Source organism: Sylvia atricapilla, chromosome Z (genome assembly GCF_009819655.1).
Source record: "Sylvia atricapilla isolate bSylAtr1 chromosome Z, bSylAtr1.pri, whole genome shotgun sequence".
Lineage (NCBI taxonomy): Eukaryota > Metazoa > Chordata > Aves > Passeriformes > Sylviidae > Sylvia > Sylvia atricapilla.
The window spans coordinates 33741348-33764629 of NC_089174.1; the positions used below are offsets into that span (position 1 = coordinate 33741348).

The following is a 23282-nucleotide window of genomic DNA, read 5'->3' on the forward strand; positions in this document are numbered from 1 at the left end:
TTTCCTGGTGTGTCTCTGCATCCTATCCTTCAGGAGTGTCAACTGTACCCTCAGCTTGGTGTCATCTGCAAATTTGCTAAGGGTGCACCCAATCCCTTCATCTACACATAAATAAATAATACTGGTTCCAGCACAGATCCCTGAGGGACACCACTTGTCCCTGATGTCCATTCAGGACTCTGAGCCATTGACTACGACCCTCTGGATGTGACTATCCAACCACTTTGTTATCCATCAAACAACAGTCCATTCAAATCCAACATTAAATCCATCTTTCTCCAATTTAAAGAGAAGGATGTTGCAGGTGATATGCCAAAGGCTCTACAGAAGTCCAGAATGATGACATTCCCTTTACACTGATGTAGCACCCCATCATAGAAGCCCCTTCATAGAACCCCATCACAGAAGTTTGGTCAAACAGGATTTTTTCTTGGTGGAGCTGTGCTGGCTCTCTCCAATCTCCTCCCTGCCCTCCATGTGCCTTTGCAGCACCCGGGAGGACTGTTCCATAATCTTCCTAGACACAAAGGGGAGGCCGACAGATTGATAGTTCCCAGGGTCTTCCTTTCTACTCTTCCCTTTTTAAAGATGGATATAGTAATACCCCTTTTCCAGTCAATAGGGATTTCACCTGATTGTCAAGACTTTTCAAATAACAAGGGAGACTGTCTTGGCAACAACATCAGCCAATTTCCTCAGGACTCTGCGATGCAGCTCTCTAGCTCCCATAGAGTTGTGTACATTCAGTTTCCTCAGGTGGTCACAAACCTGATTTTCCCATACAGTGGGAGGGACTTGCTCTCCCATGCCCCATCCTGCTGCACATCCACTTCAGAGATGTAGGAAAATAGGTTGCCAGTGAAGACCGGCAAAAAAGTTGTTGAATCCATTGGCCTTCTTTTAATCTGCTGCTACCAGTTTTCCAGCATTGTTTAGCAGGGTGAAACACTTTCTTTGACCTTCCCTTTCTGGTTAACATACTTCTAGAAGCCCTGTTATTTTTTGTGTACCTTGCCAGATTAACTTCCTTCTTCACTTTGGCCTTCCTTACACATTCATGCTCCATCACTATTCTCTTTCCAGCTCACCAGCCCCTGCTTCAACTTCTTGTGCATTTGCTTCTTTCTCTTTAGTTTAACCAGCAGGTTGTGACTCAGCAATGCCAGTCTCCTGCCCTCATTGCCTGATTTCTTGCTCCCGAGGATTGCTAGCACCTGTGTTCTATGGAAGACTTTCTTAAAGATCTGTCAGCTTTGTTCCACTCCCTTGTCCCTCAGGACAGTCTCTCAGGAGAACCCCCTGACTATCTCCCTGAAGAGCTCGAAGTCTGCTTTCCTAAAGGTCAGAAAAAAGATACAAAAATAAATTAGACAACAGTAAATCTTACCTGCATACTGTAGCTAACCATTGTTGTTACTGATGTACTAGAATCTCTAAGAACTTGCAGACTGATTAAAGTTGTCTTCTTATAAGCCACAGCAAATCGAGATCCCACAGCAAAATACACTAAACCATGTGGAGCATCACTTTCCAGGACAGTTATGAAAGCAAATCTGGCACTGTTGTTTAGAGCAGCTCCTGTGCTTACATCATACAGCTCAACAAAAATATAAGTTTCAAATTCTGGTACCTGTAAATGAGGGATGATTTTCATATCATTATAAGATCTACTAATAAATTTCAGCTTTTAATAAATGTTTACATATTACTTTGTATGCACAGTGGATCACTTTAATAACACGTTCCACTAGCATGCTTCCTGAAATGTGCAATAAGTACAATAAATTATATCCTAGAAACAATACTACAACAGTCATCACTGTGTCAGGCACACTAATTAAATCCCAGATTTTCACATGGAACTTACTGCATTAAAGTAGCTATTTAAATAGTGCAGGCATTGTGGCTGCTGTAAATTTGACATAAATGACAGTAAACTCTCAAAGAGAGTTTCCAGATTATTCTAGATTATTGATTTACATAGATGTACAATTTATGAACAATTTGCTCTTTCATTTTTTTTTTACTTTAGAAAATTGCACGTACTTACCTGCTCACTTTTGGAAAAACTGCACAGAATTAAGTATGCAATTTTGAAAATGAAAGTAATTTGCATAATAACTCTCCTGTAGGCAAGTACTGAACTCAGTTAGAGTTCTGAAATACATTTTACATACAACCTTAGCATTTAAACACTAGTACGTTTATGCACATTTTTACAAGAAATTAAAAACTCAACAGATTTGCACACTTCAATGAATTTATTGAAAATCTCAGAGCCTAGACAATACTATTTGATAGACTTTTGTGATGTTTCACATATAGAGAAACATGTCACTCTGAAAATGCAGGCTGTGGAACTTCGGGTTTTTATTGAAAATAAGGTAGCAGTGTTAAGTTTACAACATGGCACATTCTGCTTCATCTTTTGTTATGTAACTAGAACACAAATGCAACATTTAAAAATATATATCCCATTACTAAGATTCCAAGAATCATTGGAAAGATGTTACTTGTACCTATTGCATGTACTTGTCAAGTAGCAAACTTGAAAAAAAGAGGAAAAAGTATTTCTTTACAAGAAAATTAATTATTAAAAAATAATAATCATTGAAGCTTTTTTTTTTTTTTTTTACTTTTTTTTTAACTTTTTTTAAACTTTCTTTTTTTTTAATTGAATATGTATGGCTAGGTTTTGGTAGTGGTGGAACTACAGGGGTGGTTTCTATGAGAAGTTGGCAGAGATTTTCCCCATGTCTGGCACAGGCAATGCCAGGCAGCTCCAAGATGGGCCTGCCACAGGCCATGGCTGAACCAACCAGAAATGGTGCTAACACCCCAATGACAACCTACTTAAGAAGTAAAAACAGATTATGCAGATTATGCAGATGAAATTGCGGCCAGAGTAGAGCACATAAGAGGAACAACTCTGCAGACACCAAGGTCTGTGGAGAAGGAGGGGGAGAAGTGCTCCAGGCACTGGAGCTGGGATTCCTCTGCAGCCCCTGGTGCAGTCCATGGTGAAGCAGCTGTGCCCTTGCAGCTCATGGACGTCCATGGGGATGCCTGAGAGGTTATGACCCCATGGCTGGCCCACACTTGAGCAGGTTCCTGGCAGGAACTTCACTGTTCACAAAGTGGATAGGAACAGGGACAGTCTTTTAAACACTCAAGAGATTCTTATGCAGTTCTATGAGTTTTCACAGATCCCTGTGCTAGATGTAGGAATATAAAATCTCACACAAGTTAGACTCAAAAGATTTTTTGTGCAATGAGATATTACTTATAGAATGCTTTCCATAAACCAACCTAAGAAATGCTTCGATGGATGAAATACCTACTGTGTGAATGATAAGAGTATATGATCAAGCATTTCAGTGAAACAGCTCCATTCTTTTTTCTTACTGCTATATAAAAATCTAAGATCTGTAATTTACTCTTCAAGCTAAGTACTCACCTCCTTCCCAAATTTTGATCAGTCTCAATGAAGGCAGTGTGAGACTATAAATAAACATGTTCCAGACAAGCTGAGCAGATATCAAGTTACTATGTTCAAACTAAGCATCAGTTCCTCTGGATCAGGGAGTTTCTTCATCTTGACAAATTGCAATTCAATGCTGAACATAAATAAGCAATAATTACTTACATGATCAGGTTTTATCTCAATGGAGATGTTGCACATTGTTTGACCTGCCACACAGGTCGTGTATCCCAGCACAGACACAAGTTCGTTCTCCAAGTTCACGCCATCCTTCAGAAGGACAACTGCTGTTTTATTAAAGGTCACACGCCAGAAGATCTTCACATCTTCAAAAGCCCTATAAGCAAAAGAGAAGGGTATGCATGCACTGAAGGAGAGCACAACAGATTTAGGAAACATAAAGCACAGATTTAACATACATTTTATGTTATTATTCAAAACTTATCATTAGGGAAACAATTGCCTTACAATAAAAAAAATAGCTCTTTTTACTTAAATTTCTCCCTCTAATATCTATTTATATTATAAAAAAAGTAACAGAAGTAGAAAATAAAGCCATTATGGGAACACAGATTCTTCTTAATTTTTGTTTCAGATAACATGCAATTATCTGAACAAGACACTGGTGCTTGGAAAGCAGGGATGTGCCCAAGTACTTTCATTAATATTATAGTAACATTGGCCTTAATAGCCAAGTGGAATTTATCTTTCCTGTAAGTGTAAGGAAGTTACCATACTTGAGCATATTTGTTTGAAGTACACATAAATGTACTACATACATATATATATATATATAGCACACATATATATGTGCTAATTAGGACAAAAGTGAAGACACCAGCATACTGACACTCACATAACTTCTTAATTGCTTCTTGTAGTATTCATGGCTACTTACATTACACAGAGAGGTGAGAAATGGAGTTGCACCTTCAGCAATGTGAATACTTTACCTTAAACAAAACCTTCACAATTGCTGACTTACAGTATAAAATGGTAAACATTTGAGTTTTTTCCTGTTCCTGCTTTATATCAATAAAGTGACAGACCTAATTGTATTCACAACTTAAATGCCCTGTTGCCAAATTCTGTGAAGCTATTAAAGGAGCTGAAAGGGAAGCCTTTATTCTAAAACTCTGTGATGAAAACCTCTTCCATTAACAGCAGCTCCTGTGATCCAAGACAGCATATTACATAGTGTGGGAAGAGCACTGGAATCAGCTGTTGTCTGCACCTGTTTGGTTGCCGTGCAACAGTCAGCAGCACCTCTCTGTTTTCTGAGTCTTCATCAAGTATCAGACCACTTTGTACTTCAGGAATGAATCCCAAAATGCCATTCTGGAGATCGCTTCCTGCATGGGAAATAGTCCATGAAAGTAGTAAGCAAGAAAGTTAAGCTGACAGTAAATTATACTTTTAATATGCACAACTGCTAAAAACGCAAAAAAGTCAGGTATCAAAAGCATGCTGCAAAGTACTATTTAGGGAAACCTCAATTCTCTTAATATTGCTATTCTTAATTTACACTCTAGAATTTCAAATTTAGAATTTAGCATTTCTAAATTTTATTTTAATCAGTAGAATATTAACAACAACTCTTGAAAGTAAATTCCTTATCAGAGTCCTGGCACAATTCTTGCATGTAAGCTTGTATTTTTAGCAGCATTCAACAAACTGACTGAATTCTGCGTCTCTTGATTTCAAGGGACTAAATGTCACAGTAATCTCCAGAACAATCTCAAAAGCTTTGCCTATAATCCCCTTATGTAATAGTCACTCCAGCTACATTTATCATAAATCTTAAAACATTCTGTCTGAACAGAAACGGGCCTCAATATATAAAGTAAATAATGTGATAAAGATAGGCTTCCAGAGACATAACTTAAGCTTTCTTATTCATCCTATCCATGACGTTGTTGAACCCATCCATTTTCACAGATTATTACATCAGCTTTTCTCTTGCATCTTTAATTGTATGTGTGGAACTAGTGAGCTGCAAAACACCACATTTTTCTGAGGGGAATTAAAGCAACTTCAGAAAAACAGCAATGGAAGAAAAAATTTTCAGTAATAATGAGGAGAAACTAATGTCTTTACAGTGCTCAATCAAATCTTGCTTCTAAAGGATTTCTCCTTGCAGGTAGTGATGGTTTTAATCTACAATTGAAAAGGCAGTCTGCTTCCACCCTAGTGCTTACTAGAAGTCAATATATATAATAAGATGAACAGAAACTGTGTGTTTGCTTATGTGCATGCACAAATATTTAACCTGATGTATTTGTCCATACACTTAAATGCAGGTACATGCTTTGACCCTTCTCTTTAACGTGCTGTCTCCTGTTGCAGCTTTATGGACACTTTTTACAGTGGGTATAACTCTAGAGCACATTCATACACTTCTGTGGTATTTAATACAAGGCTAAATTCCAACCTGTGTGTATATACATACTTCTGCAGTGAACGTGCCTACCCAGGGAGATACTTGTCACTTCCATGGTAAATTCTGGAGATAATGCACATAAAGTGAATGTGTTTCGTATGATCTGGTTTTGCATATGATCTTGGTTGCTTCCTACACTCATTCAGCAGCACAGTTTCAACCTAGTTCTCAATACCCACACTGATTTCTTAAGACTATCTAAATACACAAAACTCCCAGTAATATCGGGCCTTACTTTCTTGATTAGCCTAAACTAAGTAAGCCTAAAATTCACTCCAATGCCAAACTTCTTTGTAAAACTTAATACATATTGAAGGTTAGATTGGTTTATATTCAGTTGGTAAGACTGACAGATATCTAAAAGCCAGGGGAAATTGGAGTTCTGACATTGTTTTCTCACAGTGACTACGTGTGCTAATTCCTATCCTCCATCCGCAGAAGCAGAGCATGACTACCATTCAGGTGTGAACTGCATAGTAGCAAAGAATGAAAACAGAAACTTTTTTTTATACTTTGTACAAACTCCATCCATTGTAAAAGTGAAAGACTTAACTTAAAAATACAAAGTATATGAAATATATCTAATATAATGCCAACATAATTCAGGTTAAAAGGGCCCTTTAAGTCTCTAGTCCAATACTCTTCTAAAAGCTGAATTATTTCTGAAACCAGAACAGATGGCTCAGAGGTTTGGGGCTGGAAAAAATTCCAGGGATGGAGAGAGACCATGCAACCTCCCCAGGCAACTTGTGCCACTAGCTCTCTGTACTCAATAGAAAAAAAATACTCAAGCTAAATCTCATTTCAACTTATACTCACTGTCTCCCATCAAGCACTGCTGCTATAATGCATTATTTATATAATGAGTCAGTAGGTAATCTTATGGTCTCAGTAGGAACTATGTCTTCCTGTATTCAAATGCCCCATGACATTTTCTTCTACAAAATCATGTTTCATAGACCGTTAGGAAAAGGAAAAAAAAGGTAAAATAAAAAGTAAAAGAAGTTTAAAACATTCTGGAACTTGAGAAAGCAAAGTATCTGAAGTAGCAAAATACAAATCATCTGGTATTTAGAAACAAAGAAAAAGGCAGTGATCTTTTTGTGCCATAAACTGTCAAGAAGTGGTCAGTATTTACAGTTATACAAAATACTTTGGTCTAAATGCAGCACTACAGTACTGTGAGAAAGGATCATTTGTATAATACTGAGAACAATGAAAGCCCAGCACTTTCATAACAGGTTCCTCTTGGACACTTTCATTTTCATACCGTAAGTTAACTGGTAACTATTTTCATAGTCACAGGTCTGTATCATAAAGTATCCCACCTATTCTTTGAATTTGGAAGTCATGGATCTACTGAGATGAGAATCTCACATCCCAGGAGGAAGTGTTGGAACAAGGAAAATGGCAAAAAACCAAATGAGCCTACAATGCTACTCCATCTCCAACACAAACACTTATGCTCAGTGTTCTCCCTTCATAAAGGGCAAGAACAGAGACAAGCAGCACCTACACAGGTGTTTTGAGTTACATTGGTAAGGGATGCTAAGTGGGCTTTGTGTATTAGATGCTACCTCTGATCTGGAAAATGTTAGATTTAGGAATAGAATACCCTGCTTACTGCAATACAGAATTCCTATTTTACATGAAAATTGCTACGAGAATATATAGTTATTTACTGTTATTTAATTCAAATATATTTACTCATTTCCTGGGGGAAATAAGTTTACCTGCGATAATCACTGTTGCAAAGGCAGCAAATCCATGCTCATCCTTTCCTTCCACAATCTGAGCTCCATATTCAGGATTTGAGAGGAAAACATAAAATGATTCCTGTCCTTCAGGCTCATCATCATCAAAAATTTTTATGGACACCTGGCTTTCACTTTCTCCATCCAGCAAAGTCAGAGAGATTGTCTGTTCTTCAAAATCTTCTCCTTCCATTGCCCACGTGAAATTTGATTTTCCATAAACATTTCCAAAAGGATACAAATCTACTCCACTCTGTGCACTCAGCCCCCCAAAGGTTTTCACAGTTATTTTAATATCACCACTAAATCCCTTGGTCCTTCTGATCTGAAGGACTGCTGTGTTGGAAGTATTGCTGTTTGTATCTTCTTCAATATAAATAAACTCTGGCCCCAAACTTAGTATTCCATGATGAACATCATTAGGCAGGATATTAACTGTTGCAACACTGAAAGCTGGATTCAGACGGGGACTCCAGTCAAGGTTTGCAGGTTGAACATCCAGAACTTCCACAGAACTCAAATTTACAAAAAAAAATTCTTGTATTTCAGACACAGTGTCATCAATTATTGATATTTCTATCATCGCATTTGTTTGAAAATGTAAAAACATAAGCTCTCCATTATAGATGGGTATAAAGTCTTCTAGTGGTTTGGCACTTCCTGGAATGGTCTGGTATGTCAGTTTAGTGAGATTACTTTGAAAACCAAACAATCTTTGAACATGTAGTCTGACTACCTGGACATCTTCTTCAACTGAAACTGATCTTGAGTTAAGATCAAACTGAAAGATCCCCATTGGCTCAATTCTAGCCACTGTAAATCCTGATCTGAAACAGAAGCAATATCACATTGAGAGAAGAAATACAAATAACAAAAATCACAACAATCAAGCATAATAATTGTCAGTGAACAATCAATGATGGCTCTAAGAAAGTGGATTAAAAATATATAACAGTGAGGGAAGAAATAACAATCATACAAAGCAAGACATAAAGAGGTTTCCTAAAAAATGCTTTTGTAATGCTTGGATTGAGCAACCCTCTACAGGCTTAATGCATCCTAAGTCAGGACAAGATATTGAGTAAATGATACATAACATATGGTCTTCCTGAAAAATAGGATAGGCAAAGAAAAGTAGTTCTTCCTACTGTGCACATAATACAGGAATAAAATATAGCCACTACAAGTATTACCAGTTTTAAACACTGAACAAACCTCCTGTACTAAGGGAAAGCTGTGAAATAGACAGCTGCTAGCAGGTCTACAGATTTAGCCAGAAAGCTAGAGCAGGACAGGAAGTTATTTTAAAATATACAGTAAGGCTTCAAAATACTGCCTCTTTACAATATCACTCAAAGTACTTTTTTTCCTAGATCTGAGTCCTGTTATCAATATCAATATAAGCTTTAATCTGTTCATATTAAATATATCCCCTTCTTATTACAAGATATTAGACTGGCTTTGCTAAATCTTGTGTCATCTCCTTCTTTTTAGAAGTGAACCATTATTCAATACCAAAGGCTACCAAATGGCACAATTACAGTGAGTGGATTTGGCTAACAGATGAGATTCTTCCAACACTTAGGAAGCCAAAAAACCTTCTAAGTAATTGTGAGCTTTGCATCTTGTGGGATGTCATCTTAAGTTTTCTAGGAAAGGTTATTCTCATGCACTCAAGGTATTTGACACACAGTAAACATGTGCCTGAGGACTCAAGTCCATAGGATGGACAAGCCTAGGAGAAAGGGCGAGTTTGAGGAATTTAGGCATCTGGTTCACTCCTGACTTCCTTCAGATTTGCCAGTGCAATTTTCACATGGTGAAGCCAATACCTTTCTCCATATGGTGTCACTCTATGCCCATTTTTTATGTGCTTTCCTCTTCAATAAGGAAGAGTGAAAATAGTTTGAAGAACAGATAACAATTTAACTGAGATGAAGAACTACATTGAATGTAATGTTTTTATTTTTCAGAATAAAAAGGGAGTTTAATATAAATTAGGTGTTTTTAGAGCATTTCTTAATTCATTTGATTTTTTTAAAATAATATTTGTATCTAAGCTCTTCTAAATATGGATTTCTAGGGACACTGACAATTGACAGAGTTTACTTTGTTCTTCAGCTTCCTGGTTAAAACTGTTGATTTTGGTTCTTCAACCTAACTGTCTTTCCTAACTATCTCCATCATTCTAGAAACATTCTAGGCACCTCAGATCCCAGTGCCTAGAAACGGGCCAGAATTGAAGAAAATCCTCAGTTTCAGGCAGTCCGGATCTGCAGTATTGATATTTGTTGCCATATGAGGTAAGACACAGAAATTTATCAAAAAAAAGGAACTACAATTTGTTAGCTATCTATAATTTAATAGAGATTTGTATGAGGTATATGCCTCTATACATGTCATAATTCTTACTGCATCAGTGCAACTCAGAAGTGTAATATCCTTACCTCAGGCGGGCCCCACCAGACACATTGCTGTGCACTGCTGTTAAAGTGATGGCAAATGTCTCAGGTTTATTTAGGCTTGGAGTAGCCTGAAATAAAATCACTTTACTTTCCTCCCCAGCAGAAAATAAAACAGTACCTGAAAAAAGAATGATTGAGAGGGTCAAAATGACCAAACAGGAATTCTCTTTTTACCTGGAAATACACTGACATAGGGACTTTAGTCACAATTCCACTCCATTGAGGTGAAGAAATCTTCATGATAAGGGTTTTTCTATAGAAAGCTGATCTTCACGAGCATAGCATTCTGTCTATGAAAAAACAGTCGTGATTTTTTCTCAGAAAGTAAATATGACCCTTACAGATAATAATTGGATCACATGACTTCATTCCCATGACTCTTTAACAAAAGAAACATGTAGAGGTACAAATAACTAAAAGGTGGTATAATCACTTATACAACTGTCATAGATGTTGTCCATATGGCTGTACGTAATTTGTTGCAGCAATTACTCACCAAATGGAGGAGTAATATTGCCTAGTTTAACAGAGTCAGTTACTAGGTCTGGTGGGCATTCTGAAATCCAGCTTACTGTTACAGAGCCATAAACTCCTCTTCTGCTTATGACAGCATGGCCTGTCCCTGATACAATGTTTGTAAGTCGTAATATCACAGATTCAAAGCCAACCTGTGAAAATATATTACATTTTATCAGAAATTTGAATAAAAATTGACAATAACATATGTGAAATCATAGTGCCTTTTGTAAAAGGGTCATCTTACAATAAGGAGGTATGCATATAGACAAATATATGTGCATGCATCTATGCACATATGAATATGTATATTTACTTCACAGCTCTTTAATAATACTTGCAAACTTTAGATTTCCAGCAATTAGATTGCAGGGAAAAGTATGAGTTACATTTTCCATACTGAAAACAACGAATACAGCAATCTGTGTCTCTTGCTTAGAAGTTAAATAAATCAAGCCTGCCCTCAGTGCCCACTACTCTCTCTCTACATATAAATATATATATTAGGTCTAAGATAAGTTATTAATTGTGTATCCAGTGAAAAGTAAGTTGTTGCTGCATGACACTGTTCACAGAATTATTCTTGCTACTGTGATCTACTTTTCTTTTTCTCTGAGCAGCAAATATGGCTGAAGACAATTAGCATATTCTAAAAGAAATGATAAATGGATATATGGTAGTATATGGTATATAATGGTCTTTCTGTAACCTGTATACAGAAAGACTATTTGACTTAAGTTTCACCATAAATTAAAAACCAGAACAACGCTTCAAGATAATTAAAATCATTAAGTAAAAACTTCAATAAAATGTAAGCATTATAACTTCATCATGTATTTGCATGACATAAAAAAGGGAATGGCAGCACATACACCATACTAAAGTAGGTAAATTATCTTTTCTCACTCTCATACAAAATAAGACAAATTGAAAAATTATCACTCAATGATTACCAAATTTACTGATATCTGCAATAACACCCAGCATATATTCCATTTCTGTTTGCACATAATACTGAATACATGCTATTTATCTGCTTTGGGGTTGCTGTACTCATAGAAACATTGTCCAGATTTACCTATAGTTTAAGTCTTAGAAGTCCTATTTCATGTAAATATTTACACAACTTGCATTTTATAGTGAAGAGGCCTTTTCTAACTGTATTAAAATATTTCCATAAGAATTTGTATGAGAGAAAAGAATAACATACAGTGCAAGTAATAACAGGAAAAAATCTCTTCTGTCATATCAACTACAATGAAAACTTCACTGAGTTATTTTAACAGTTATCTTCTGTAGTGAAGTCTACTTTTCTTCTGTGGTAGGAACATGACACCACAACCAGGCTACTGACCTGTGAATTGGCAGCTTCCTCAGGAATAAGCAGCACAGCTGACTTTGCTATTCCTAATATTTTAGGCACATCCTTGGCACTTCCCCTAACCAGGCTTACATTAGTCAGTTCCAGAGTAAAATTCAAGCCCAGTAGAACAAATGCCTTTGAGAAAGAGACTTTAATTAAAAAGGTAGCAATTTAATTCCACTAAAAACTGTTATCCAACAGTTCAAATAATTAACAAAACAACCTGCAGATTTTGTTTGCTTACATCCAAAGCAGCTTTTTCAAGACAAGTGTTTTGCTGATTATGTTTCTCAAATCACTACAGTTAAGAAGTTAATCAATATTGTGAAAGCCATCAATAATCTGCTAGAAGTTTGCTGGAATGTGAGTTTGTAAAGCAACCACTGACATTTTTAAAAGTTGTATCTGACACATTGGGCCTTAATTTTAATCTTTAGGATTAAAAATATTTAAGATGGTTGTATGAGCATATAAAGATGCATGTAAGACTATGATAATAATGACAAACAAGGGAACACAGAAGACAGCAGGTACATTTATCTTCTTCATTGGCCACAAATGACAGATCACTATTTACAATCCAAAAGAACCTTAAGAAAATGTTTGCATACATATAATAATAAGATACTGAACTGACAGTAACACAAAACAAAAATGTAAAGAAATATCAAATATTTGAACCCATGCATAGCAGTGATTTTGCAATTATTATCAGAAAGTATGATTTTAAAATCCAGTTCTACTCCATGAAGAGGAAATTCATTACACTAAAACTCTCTTTTCTGCTTCTTCACAATTGACACTAGTGAGAGTTTTGTATCTTATTTGTATTGTGAGAAACAAATGGGAACAATAGGTATCATAGGAGCTAAAAGAGTAAAACACACCTGGTTGCTTATTGGCACTCTTTTTACTCCAAAGCTGGCACCATCCTCTATTGTGAGGACCCCCACCTCATTCTCAGGTTCAATCAGCGCTTTGTCATGAAGGGCTGTGACACGGTACTCGACTGTCACGTCTGCAAACGCCCCTGCATGCCGAGTGACATTGATCTGAACATATCGATCCAGGCCTCTTTCCACCAGTACCGACTGCCAGTCGGAGTACAGGGCAAACACTCCATGAGGATCATCATTTGCAAACACTCTGATCTTTGAAATTCCTTTCTCATGGTCCAAATCTGCTCCACCTTCCACCGAAATCAGCCGTACCTCATAGTTTTCATCCAGTTCCGGAACATCATCAGGTAACAGATAGATAATTATCTCAGCTGTACTCTGCTGGTCAGCAATGATAACCGATCCCTCTGTCTCAAGAAAGTCACCTGTGATGTCAAATTCACTACATATTTTCCAATAAACCTGAGATTAATATAGAAAATGCAAAACATAAAAGATAGAAAAATTACCTCTAAAGTCAGAAACTTGCATATTCAGGATTCAGTATAGACAGAATATGGAAGAGACTGCTTTTAAATGGGTAAAATAAAAATTGTTTTGTGTATGCATAGGAAGAATATCCTATCACACAGACTATATTTCAAGATTGCTATTTCATTAACAGTGCTATGAATATAAATATTTCCTTTGTCTACTTTCAGAAAAATTATGTAAAACTGTGGAATTTATGCACATTTTTCAAAGATTATTTCTATTATCACAGCAACCACCCTTGCTATTATTTCTGATTCCAATACTCCTCACATAAGAAAGGAATGAAGAATTCTCATCAAACACAGCAGATTCTATTAATTGTTCCTATTAATGGACCAATTTATTTTAAATTAAATGAGTTCCTGTTAAACATTGACTTCTTAACAACTTTAGGTTAAAAAACAATGTGCATGATGGCTCAGAAGTCTGATTTTGTCTAAAAAAGTAAAGCATGATGATATAACAAAGACAACTCAGTATGAAAATATTGTCTCTTCTGTTCTCCCATAAAAGCAAATGTGGTGAGAAAGAAAGTGAGAGCAGTACAGAAGTACTGTTTTTCTTTTCTTTCCCCTGGACCAGGGAAGACTGAATTTTACTCTCCAAACCACAAGTACTAGGGCCAAGCCCTTCCTAAATTCAGTCTAAAAGGTAACATTTAAAAAAATTAATTTGAGAAACAAGCAATTGAAAAGCACAGAATGAGGTATTTTTCCACACATTGACACTAAGGAATATTTCAGACAAAATTGTTTACTAGGAAAAGAGTGAGAATACCGTTATGTTCCCCAGGATGCCATGAGTTCGTTTGACAAACAGTGTAATATTTTGTGGCCCTTCATCTCCTGAGGGTTCTGCATAGTTACTCTCAGTTAATGATTCAGGAGCAAACTGTACAATTCCATTGGGATCACCAAACTTCTCTATCTGTAAAAAGGTAAGCAAACATTTAAAAACTAAAAATGTACTGTGAGTTGTATTCTTGCTCAAACCACTGAGATTTTCACTGCTAGATGCTGTAAGGGCACATATCTGTTGGTTCTAAAAACAGCAGAGAAAGTTTTGAATGTCCCTTTTTCAGTTCCCCTGTCCAAGAAGGAAAAGAACAGAGTTTTATTTCAAATGCTGTATCTGAATATTTTGATTCTAAAGCAGGAAATGCTCAGACACCTTGAGCTAGTACCTGGAATCTCTTCCAACACTATCAGTTTTCAAACTCAGCACTATTGAGAAAGAGAGATCATCCACATCCATGTGAACCATTAGCTGCAAAAAGAATTTGGGGTAACTCGTCTTCCTGAAGAGGACTGTGGAAGTAAGAGCTAATTCCATAAAATAATGGATAATAAAATAGAAATATAATTTCTAGGAGTGATTTTTTGAGGGCTTCTTATAGCAGCTTTATAAATATTTCCTCATTTGCAGTATACCTAGAGCATTGGTTTGTCTTTGATAACTCAAAAACATCTGCATTTCTCTTGAACTGTGAGAAGTCAGATTTTCTCATTTTCTCTGAAGAAGCTTTCAGGAGTGAAAATATCCTACTTGCAGCTGCTGAGGGGTGGGAGCCTGGTGCTGTGTGGGCATGTCCAGATCACTGTTATATACACACGATGGTTGGTGCAGGCCAAGTGGTCCAGCCGGGAGAGTCTGTCTATCATTGTTTTTTGCTTCTCAGGAGTTGGGGAGGAGTGTCTGTGTGGATGATCTGCCCATCAATGTTTTTTGTTTGCTCACGGGAAAAAGGCATTTTGTCTTTGTCTCAGTGGAGCACCTGGTGGAGAGCACCTTTTTGTGTGTAAATCACTCTCTCTGTTGTATACCTTTGTCACTAATATTGTTGCTGTTACTGTTTGTTTCTCATCTTATTGGTATTTTCAAAGTAAATTATTCTTATCTTGACTTAGAAACTGCTTTTTGTCTCCTTTTCCCAAGAGGGTATAGGGGAAAGGAAGCAGTTGAGTGGAGTTTAATTTCCAGCTGGGTTTAAACCACAACAGATGACAAACATACTGACATATAGAAATGTGGGCTCAATCCATGCTCTCTCCAAAGAGAGCTACAGAAAACTGCAAATAAGAGATCCAGCTCAGTGCTTTTATACCAGTTTTTACTGATAGATTCTCTCTGCCCTTTTTCTTTCAGAACTGAAGATAATATACCAAAATAGTACAAAGGTCCGAAACGCCAAATGACTAAGTAATCATTGTGATTAATTTTTAAAAACTTTGCAGAATAAATACCAGTATCAACAAAAATCTCTGAAAAAAGAGCAGCACTAATAACTTACTATTAATGTAATGCTGTTTGCCTTAGAATCTATTTCTGTTTCACCTTTCATAAGGCTCAGTCGAACAATGAAGGTTTCCTGAACTTCAACTTCTTCGTGAGGATAGATTTGTAGATTTATCGTTCTCAGACCTCCTTCTCCTTCTTCAAAATAGAATGATCCATTTACAGGGTCACCAATGTCACTATTCAGTGGAGACAAAATCTCCTCTGAATTGGGTCCCAAAATGTCCCAGTTAATCTGTGGAAGAGATCAGTTTCAGATTTAGAGGGGTGATATATTATAACAGCAACCTAAGGGGAGAAGTGATAGAGTACCAAAAGTACTTAGCTACCTTTAAAACTTTGCTGTTAATACAGGATAAAAAATAGTCATAATTAATTCTATGGGGCAAAATACAGAAGCTTTTGAAAAATTAAACATACATGACAATTTATAAATGAGAATTTTAAAATGTTAGTAACAATGCCAGTTTATTAAATTCCAGATGTTAGCAATAGAAAAGAAATTAAGATTTCTTTAGCATTTAGCAGGAATCACATAGGCCAGTGTCTATTTCTTTTCTCTTTCCTGACTTGTTTTGCAAAACTTCCCACATGAGTACTCATGATCAAAATCATTTTCCTTTGAAGTGTGATGTCAAGTCTACAAATGACAAACATTTCTTATAATAAAAGTTTTTAATCCTTCAGATTATGAAGAAAATTATGAATCCTTCATATTTCTTCAGCCTGATTAAAAGCTATAACATTTCCAGCAATTCCCACAAATTAGATTGCTTTTAAGGAGGTCATATTCAGGACTTCATAAATATTATTTTGGTACCTTAAGTGTTTTTCACCTTTCTCCAATGACTTCTAGAAAGAGTTAAAGACTAAGGCAATTTTTATATGTGGAGAAGAGGAGTTCATGGCTTTTAATACAAATTCTTCAATTATTTGACAAGACTCTGAAAGGCACTATTTTTATAGTTATATCTTCACTTTATAAGTGGCCTGTACAAAGTAAAAAAAAATACTCTAGAAAACTCACACAGTAAGCAATTTCCTAATTTAAATTAAACTAGTAGTAGTGTTAATGAAATTAACTATAATTTTGGTAGGATTAGGAGCTAGTTCAAAACAATGTACATAATACCACAATAAAAGGAGGCAAGCAGGAGGAAAAAGACAATTTTAAAAGGGTAGCAACATTTTATGTTATACTGCAGCTATATGCAATTCATGTTTAATAAAAAGCTGTAATGATCCTATTAGAAATCAGTCACTAAGAAAGCTCTGAAAGCAAAATGCAGGAGCTTTTTGACACATCCGCTGGAAAACTTTGAGTCTTTGACAGGAAAGACCCACCTGTGCCTCCCCAAGCCGCCCAGTCCTTTCCAACAACAGAGACACTGTTGTAGTTACATCAGGGTTGGGAAGAATAATTTGGCTTTGGTTGAGAAATCGGACCATGCCCTCGGGAGAGTCACTTTTTGCAATGGTGACCTGGCTTACCAGGTGGAGCCCCAGGACTGCTCCACCAGTGGCTCCTGTCAGCTGGATTTCAAATTGTTCAGCAAATTCACTGCAAAGAAAAAGAAAAAGACATTCTCAGATATCTGAGAGAAAAGAAAAAATATTAAAACTGTACTTAGTAATTCAACCATGCATCCAACTAAATCTGTTTAAAGGAATAAAGATACCATCTTCATAGCTGCAATGTAGAAGATTCCTTCTATTTGCGCAGAATGGTGATATCCAAAATAAAAATATTTCGGATATCACCATTCTGAAATTCTATAATTATTCTATTTTCTACTTAGTGTTAAGTTAAACAAAAATACAGAAAAATACTTTATTCTTCATAGCAGTACTGTTGACACCAACATTTCTCATAATATACTTTAAAACAGTATTTGATTGCATACTATTTAACAGGAACTATGACACTCTAATAGAACACTATCTTTTTTCCCCTTTAAGTGTTTTTCTCCCTTAGGTGATTTTTTAGCTCTGAAAGATTTGTTTTTCAATTCCAGCTCTACACACGTATATGTGTAGATTTTTTAGTGCACACTTAAAAATGACTTTATCAGAAGTAAATTTGTGGATATCTGAAAACTTAATTACCTTTCTTCATCATTTATAATAGAGATATAAATAAAAGACTGGTTTTGTCCATGATAAAAAATTACAGTATTATTATGAATGACATAGTCAACACCATCAGGAAGTGCAGAAACACTTCGAGAAAGAAAATCAGCTGTAACACTGCCATAAGTTCCATGCTTTCTCAAAACAGGAATCATGATTAATCCAGCATCCTCTTCCACTATAAAAATAATTGAGAAGAAGTTAGGTTATTTCAAAACTCATAGGCCATAGCCTTATCCTCTAAAATACAATATGAAATTAAGGCAAACTTACCCGTCAGAAAGACATATTGTGGATCAAATTCTATGACACCTTCAGCATTGTCATTTTTTGCAATAGTGACCCATACTGTGGAGATATTTCCTATTATTGGAGGTTGATCCACCTGTAGGCCATTCTCTCTTACAGTAAAATCAAATCCACTTGCAAGAACATAAAAAACAACCAAACATAAAAATAAATTTTAAACTTCTTGTGAAAGTATAAAGATGTGCATGTAACAATTTGTCAATTACTGCAAATAACCTTATTTTCGGAGAGTTACTACCAAAAACTTTTCTGTTGTATTTTTTCATATTATTATTTTTGCAAGAATAATAGTTAATTCCTAGACATTTCTATCTTTCATTTATTCTCTCTCCTTTCATCTTTTTATTGAAATTTATTGCAACTAGACAATTTGTATCTAATGTATGCATTTTAAACGTTAATAAATCTTATTCAGGAACATCTTTATACTAAAGTTAAAATAATTTGGTTTACCTTACATCCATTTTCTATTATGATTACAATTATAGCTATATTACAAAATTTACAGTAAAACAGACGAAATGTCTAGCAGTGACTTTATTCAGGTTGATCAGAATCCTGATATAGTTTGCTTTTCTTGTTTGTTTTTCTGCTTGTAACAAATCAACTGGGAATGGTAACTTTACCTTCCTTGGAGTTCCACTTCAGTAATCATCAATGAAAAGTTTTCAGGACCTTCAGGAATGTCATCATCGTGTATTTCAATCAAAATAACTTTACTTTCCTCCTCTGGTTCAAACACCATTTCCCTTACTGTGAGAGTAAAATCCATTCCCTCCTCTGCAGTCCCATTTATTATCTGAAAGCAAAGACGCACTCTGCCATAGGATCCCCTGGAACGCACAACAGTGATGTTAACCTGAGGGAAAGAGAAGATTTTATTTTAACAATGGCACTGTGTTACAGTTGCCTTTAACAAATGGTCTAAAGGCACCTTGTGCCTAACAACAATATGATTTATCAAGTACAGAGACCATGTAATTTAGCAGATAGCCTTAGTCATTTTAGAGACTGATTTTTTTCAAAAGTTGAACATAATTCTAGCAACACTGTTGATATATACCAGTAATTTTACATAGGAAAGAATTTTAATCTAATACCCATTTTTCATCTTCTGTTGTTTGCAATAGTTCACGGGAAAATGTAAACTCTCCATATGGATAATCACTGGCGACCATGGTAATATTTGCTGTGCTGCTAGATTCATTTATGAGTCCTCCATCACTGATTCTGGTTAGTTGAAACTGGTAGCAATGCTTCTCCTCAGGACAGTCGTCATCTACAGCCTACAGAAAAGTACCAACAACAGCTAAAAGGATTTAAACCATTTCCAGGGAGAGACATATAACTAATTTCTAGCCAAGATCCTAAGAAAATAAAAGAAAGCACTTGAAACAGCTACTGGTATCAGATCTCTCATATACCTGTATTAGAACAACTGCTGCAGACTGCCTATCTCGCATGGTCAAGGTCCCCGATACCTCAATAAATTCTGTCTGATGAGGAGGTGTTATATTCCAATATATTATGATCTCCCCAAAAATCCCTGGGCCACGTACCAGGCTGCAGGTAAGACACAAACAGAGATTTCATTTTTACCTTTAGTATTTAATATCCAATACAGAGTTAGTAGATCATACTGTTGTGCATGGAGGAAATGTTACCAGCACTATGAAAGCTTGCGTTTCAATGTACTTAATAACTTAAAAACACAAGAATTCCCTTTTCAGGAATTTTCAGATCATCTCTGAAGTTCTCTTTTATTTCTCTGTGTTGGGAGGCATCGCAAGCTGTATTTTTACCGAGAGGTTTTTCAAGTTTCTTTCCATGTGTAACACACTACCCATGTGTAGCCCAAAGATGGGATCTGAAAACTGATTTCTCTGGGTTCTATTCTGCTTTTCCATACATAGATATGTAAAATAGAAGGGAAATTGGATGTCAGGGTAATGCCAGGGGCAATTTGATCTATAAGGCAGATCATGGATACTAGAATACTCGTTTGAGATTTTCTGAGATATGTTCTATCTGCTACTTGTCTAAAACCCTACTATTAACATTATGCTTGGTGAAATAAGTCTCAGTAAAGATTTGTCTGCACATTCTGCACATAACACGATCTTAAACTACTTCCACAAAGCATTGTTTTGTCTTTTGGGCTTCTTGGGCCAGTACCAAAAGCTGTTCTGTTGCTTTGTATTTTCTGGAAGTGTCATAATCTCTTTTTTCCAATGCTCTTAGAAGATTCGTCTAAGAGTCTAAAACTCTTCATTCCGTTTTCAGTAGACTGAATAAAAACAATTGCATCTTGTTTCCACTAAAACCCCATTCCCATATTGTTTATGCTACAACATAACAATTTGCTGAAATACTATTCAGGCACAAATCCTGAATCAAATTCTAGAAAGCACAAAGCACCTTCAAATGTCACATTTCCTTATCCCTTTTCTTTGATTAAGATCGTCTTTCCTTTGGTGCATCCATTTTGTAAACAACTTTAAAACAGAGAGGAATATTTGGACCTGCCCATTAACACTGAAAGGACATACACATGGTATATTCTGCCCTTCCTTAAAACCAATCACCTAGTTTTTTAAAATAGTTCTGATTATAGAAATTACAATAAAATACAGTACTCAATAAATTCTTGACAAATGTGGAGTCTTATAGCTTTTGAATCTGGGCTGCTGTTCTTTCTTTGAAAAAATGAGATTTGTACCCACCTAACAAGAGCAGTTCCATTATAATTTCCTGAAGGTTCTCCAATCAAAATGTGCTTGGATGAATGTGCTATCCCAACCACCCCAGAAGCTCCTTCATCTCCCATAATAATAATGGTTGCAACACCTATGAAGAGAACAATGCTTCCCATGGTAAGTGAAAATTAAGCAATGAGCCACCTTTGGTAAATTCTGTGACATGAGTGATTAAACATCAGCTTCACAGAGGGCCTATAGAACTCTCTTTGACTTCTTCAGACGAGGGACTTACAGAAGAAGACTGACATTCAAAATTGTGACCAACTAGCTGCACACAAAATACTTAAGCACTGGAGACTAAAATAATATGCACAGACAGATTTCATACAGAATATCAAAAACCAGAAGATACTGAATTAACTCTTTACCATTTACAGGAGATATCTCTGCATCACCAGTAGACACTAGCTGAATGGTAAATGTTTCATTCCCCTCCAGCAGACTATCTTGTATTGCATGTAAGGTAATCAGCTTCTGGAACTCAGTCTGCATCATGGAAAGACCAGAGACACATGGATGTATTTTAAATTAAATTAAACAAAATTCAGTATTAAAACAAACTTTTTTTTTCCAACATATCAAGTGTTAAGAATGCTTGACATATTCTCTAGTATTTTTTAAATATCAGATATCTGATCTGGCTGAAATTTCTTCTCCTAGATTAATAAACAATAAAAAATTGTCTCCCAAACATTGCGTGCCACCCTAAAAAGACTCTGATACTTTTCAACTAAATAAAGATTGAAATTCCTTTGAAGTTGTTTTCACATAGATGTTTTCAACTTAGAAGAAACTTTCTATACCAAAACTGCATAATCAATAGTACATACATATTCTAATGATTAACACATTATTAATTGAGATATATTAGTCTAATTTCTACCTAATCCACATTTTTGTCAGTGGGAAGTGGCAAATATAAATTTATATAAATTTAGTATACCATGCATGCACAGTTCCATGCTTATACTTAAGCACATATAAAAGTTCAGGGCAAAATGTCAAAGCCTACTAGTAGAGAAAGGGTAGCCAAATTCTGATAGTTTTACCAGGAAAAAAAATCCATTTTCCAGCTGACTCAAACTCAATCAACCAGCATGCCTATTCATTTAATGAAAAACAAGCTTGTATGAAAAGAAAATAGATTATGCTCTGTTAAAACACTTTTCTTCATTAAATCTTTTGAGTAGAGTGTAAAATATCAATATTAACATATGATGGGTATCAAATATTTTAATTGACTTCAGAATTCGAGCCTGCCATGAAATACAAGTTAAATAACATTGTCTAGTTTGAAGGTTATTAAGGTGGTTTTTTTTTTCTTTTAATCTGCAGATTTTGAAAATTCATTTTTATTTCTCACCCTTTCAGTATAAATTTTCTTTATAAGATGCCTGATACTGTAGTGGATTAAGTGTTTCTGTAATCACTATTTACTTTCAGTAGATTTCATTTCCTCTTTCTTAATTGTAAAAATGGTAGAGCTACCTTCCTGATGAATACGGTATGCTGCATTAAAAGAGCATGTCAGCTTTCCTTTACAGCTTGAAAGAAGCCTGCATACTGCTAACCCCAGCAGTTCAAACTGACCCTTTTCTAGTGTATAATGCTTAGTAACCCCCTACTTCTAAAAACATGTAACAACAACCATACAAACACACACAAGTAGAAGAAAGTATTTCTAAATCTAATAGTAAATAAATTATTGCAATGTCTGAAATACCTCACTGAAATGAAGGGTACCATTTAGAGGGGTCAGATCATATCTGGCTGCATCCTCAAGAATCCACAACACTGTAACTGCTCCTCGTCCTCCCTGACTTCGACTTACATTGAGCAAAACAACTGCAGCAGAGTCATCAGGTGTCTGAGGTTCCTTCACAGTTACCTGATGGAGAAAGAGAAGGAGAATGTGGAAAAGGCTGTATTGAAAAAGTCAAAATATGCACTGATAATGTCAAATGACATGGATACATTTTTGAGATAAACAACAGAAAACATTATCAATGCCAATTCTGAACAACAGGAGTGAAAATGAACAGGAATCTAACAGGTGTGAGGAGTGTGTTGAATTCAGCTAGCAAGTGATTTCTGTACACTCCATGATTCAAAACAACTACAAACAATGTCACCAGCAGACTCAGCAACAGCCAAATGGAGAGCAGAAGCACTGCAAAAACTAAGATGAGATATGCTTTATAATTGCTTTCCAAATTTTACTTTTGGTAAGGCAGATTAATTTACAGACCATCAAAAATCCTACCTAGGATGTCCTGAATTATTAGTATAGTGAATTAAATTGATTCAGTCATGGAGAAATCTGTATTTATGTAGCAG

At 35.7% G+C, this 23282-nt stretch overlaps 1 protein-coding gene across 1 annotated transcript in view; it reads right to left on the reverse strand.

Moving 5' to 3' along the window:
- The window catches only part of ADGRV1 (adhesion G protein-coupled receptor V1), a 258887-nt gene that overhangs the window by 155108 nt on the left and 80497 nt on the right, over nucleotides 1-23282 (reverse strand). Inside the window, exons 58-76 of the mRNA XM_066339463.1 lie at nucleotides 22669-22833; nucleotides 21314-21431; nucleotides 20910-21033; nucleotides 19611-19749; nucleotides 19287-19472; nucleotides 18813-19045; nucleotides 18151-18299; nucleotides 17854-18055; nucleotides 17092-17308; nucleotides 15743-15982; nucleotides 14230-14379; nucleotides 12907-13380; nucleotides 12011-12154; nucleotides 10637-10808; nucleotides 10123-10258; nucleotides 7655-8502; nucleotides 4716-4833; nucleotides 3647-3818; nucleotides 1388-1630 (exon numbers count right to left, since the gene is read on the reverse strand). Coding sequence (XP_066195560.1) covers nucleotides 1388-1630; nucleotides 3647-3818; nucleotides 4716-4833; nucleotides 7655-8502; nucleotides 10123-10258; nucleotides 10637-10808; nucleotides 12011-12154; nucleotides 12907-13380; nucleotides 14230-14379; nucleotides 15743-15982; nucleotides 17092-17308; nucleotides 17854-18055; nucleotides 18151-18299; nucleotides 18813-19045; nucleotides 19287-19472; nucleotides 19611-19749; nucleotides 20910-21033; nucleotides 21314-21431; nucleotides 22669-22833 — 4230 coding nt within the window. The remainder of the gene's footprint in view (nucleotides 1-1387; nucleotides 1631-3646; nucleotides 3819-4715; nucleotides 4834-7654; nucleotides 8503-10122; nucleotides 10259-10636; nucleotides 10809-12010; nucleotides 12155-12906; nucleotides 13381-14229; nucleotides 14380-15742; nucleotides 15983-17091; nucleotides 17309-17853; nucleotides 18056-18150; nucleotides 18300-18812; nucleotides 19046-19286; nucleotides 19473-19610; nucleotides 19750-20909; nucleotides 21034-21313; nucleotides 21432-22668; nucleotides 22834-23282) is intronic.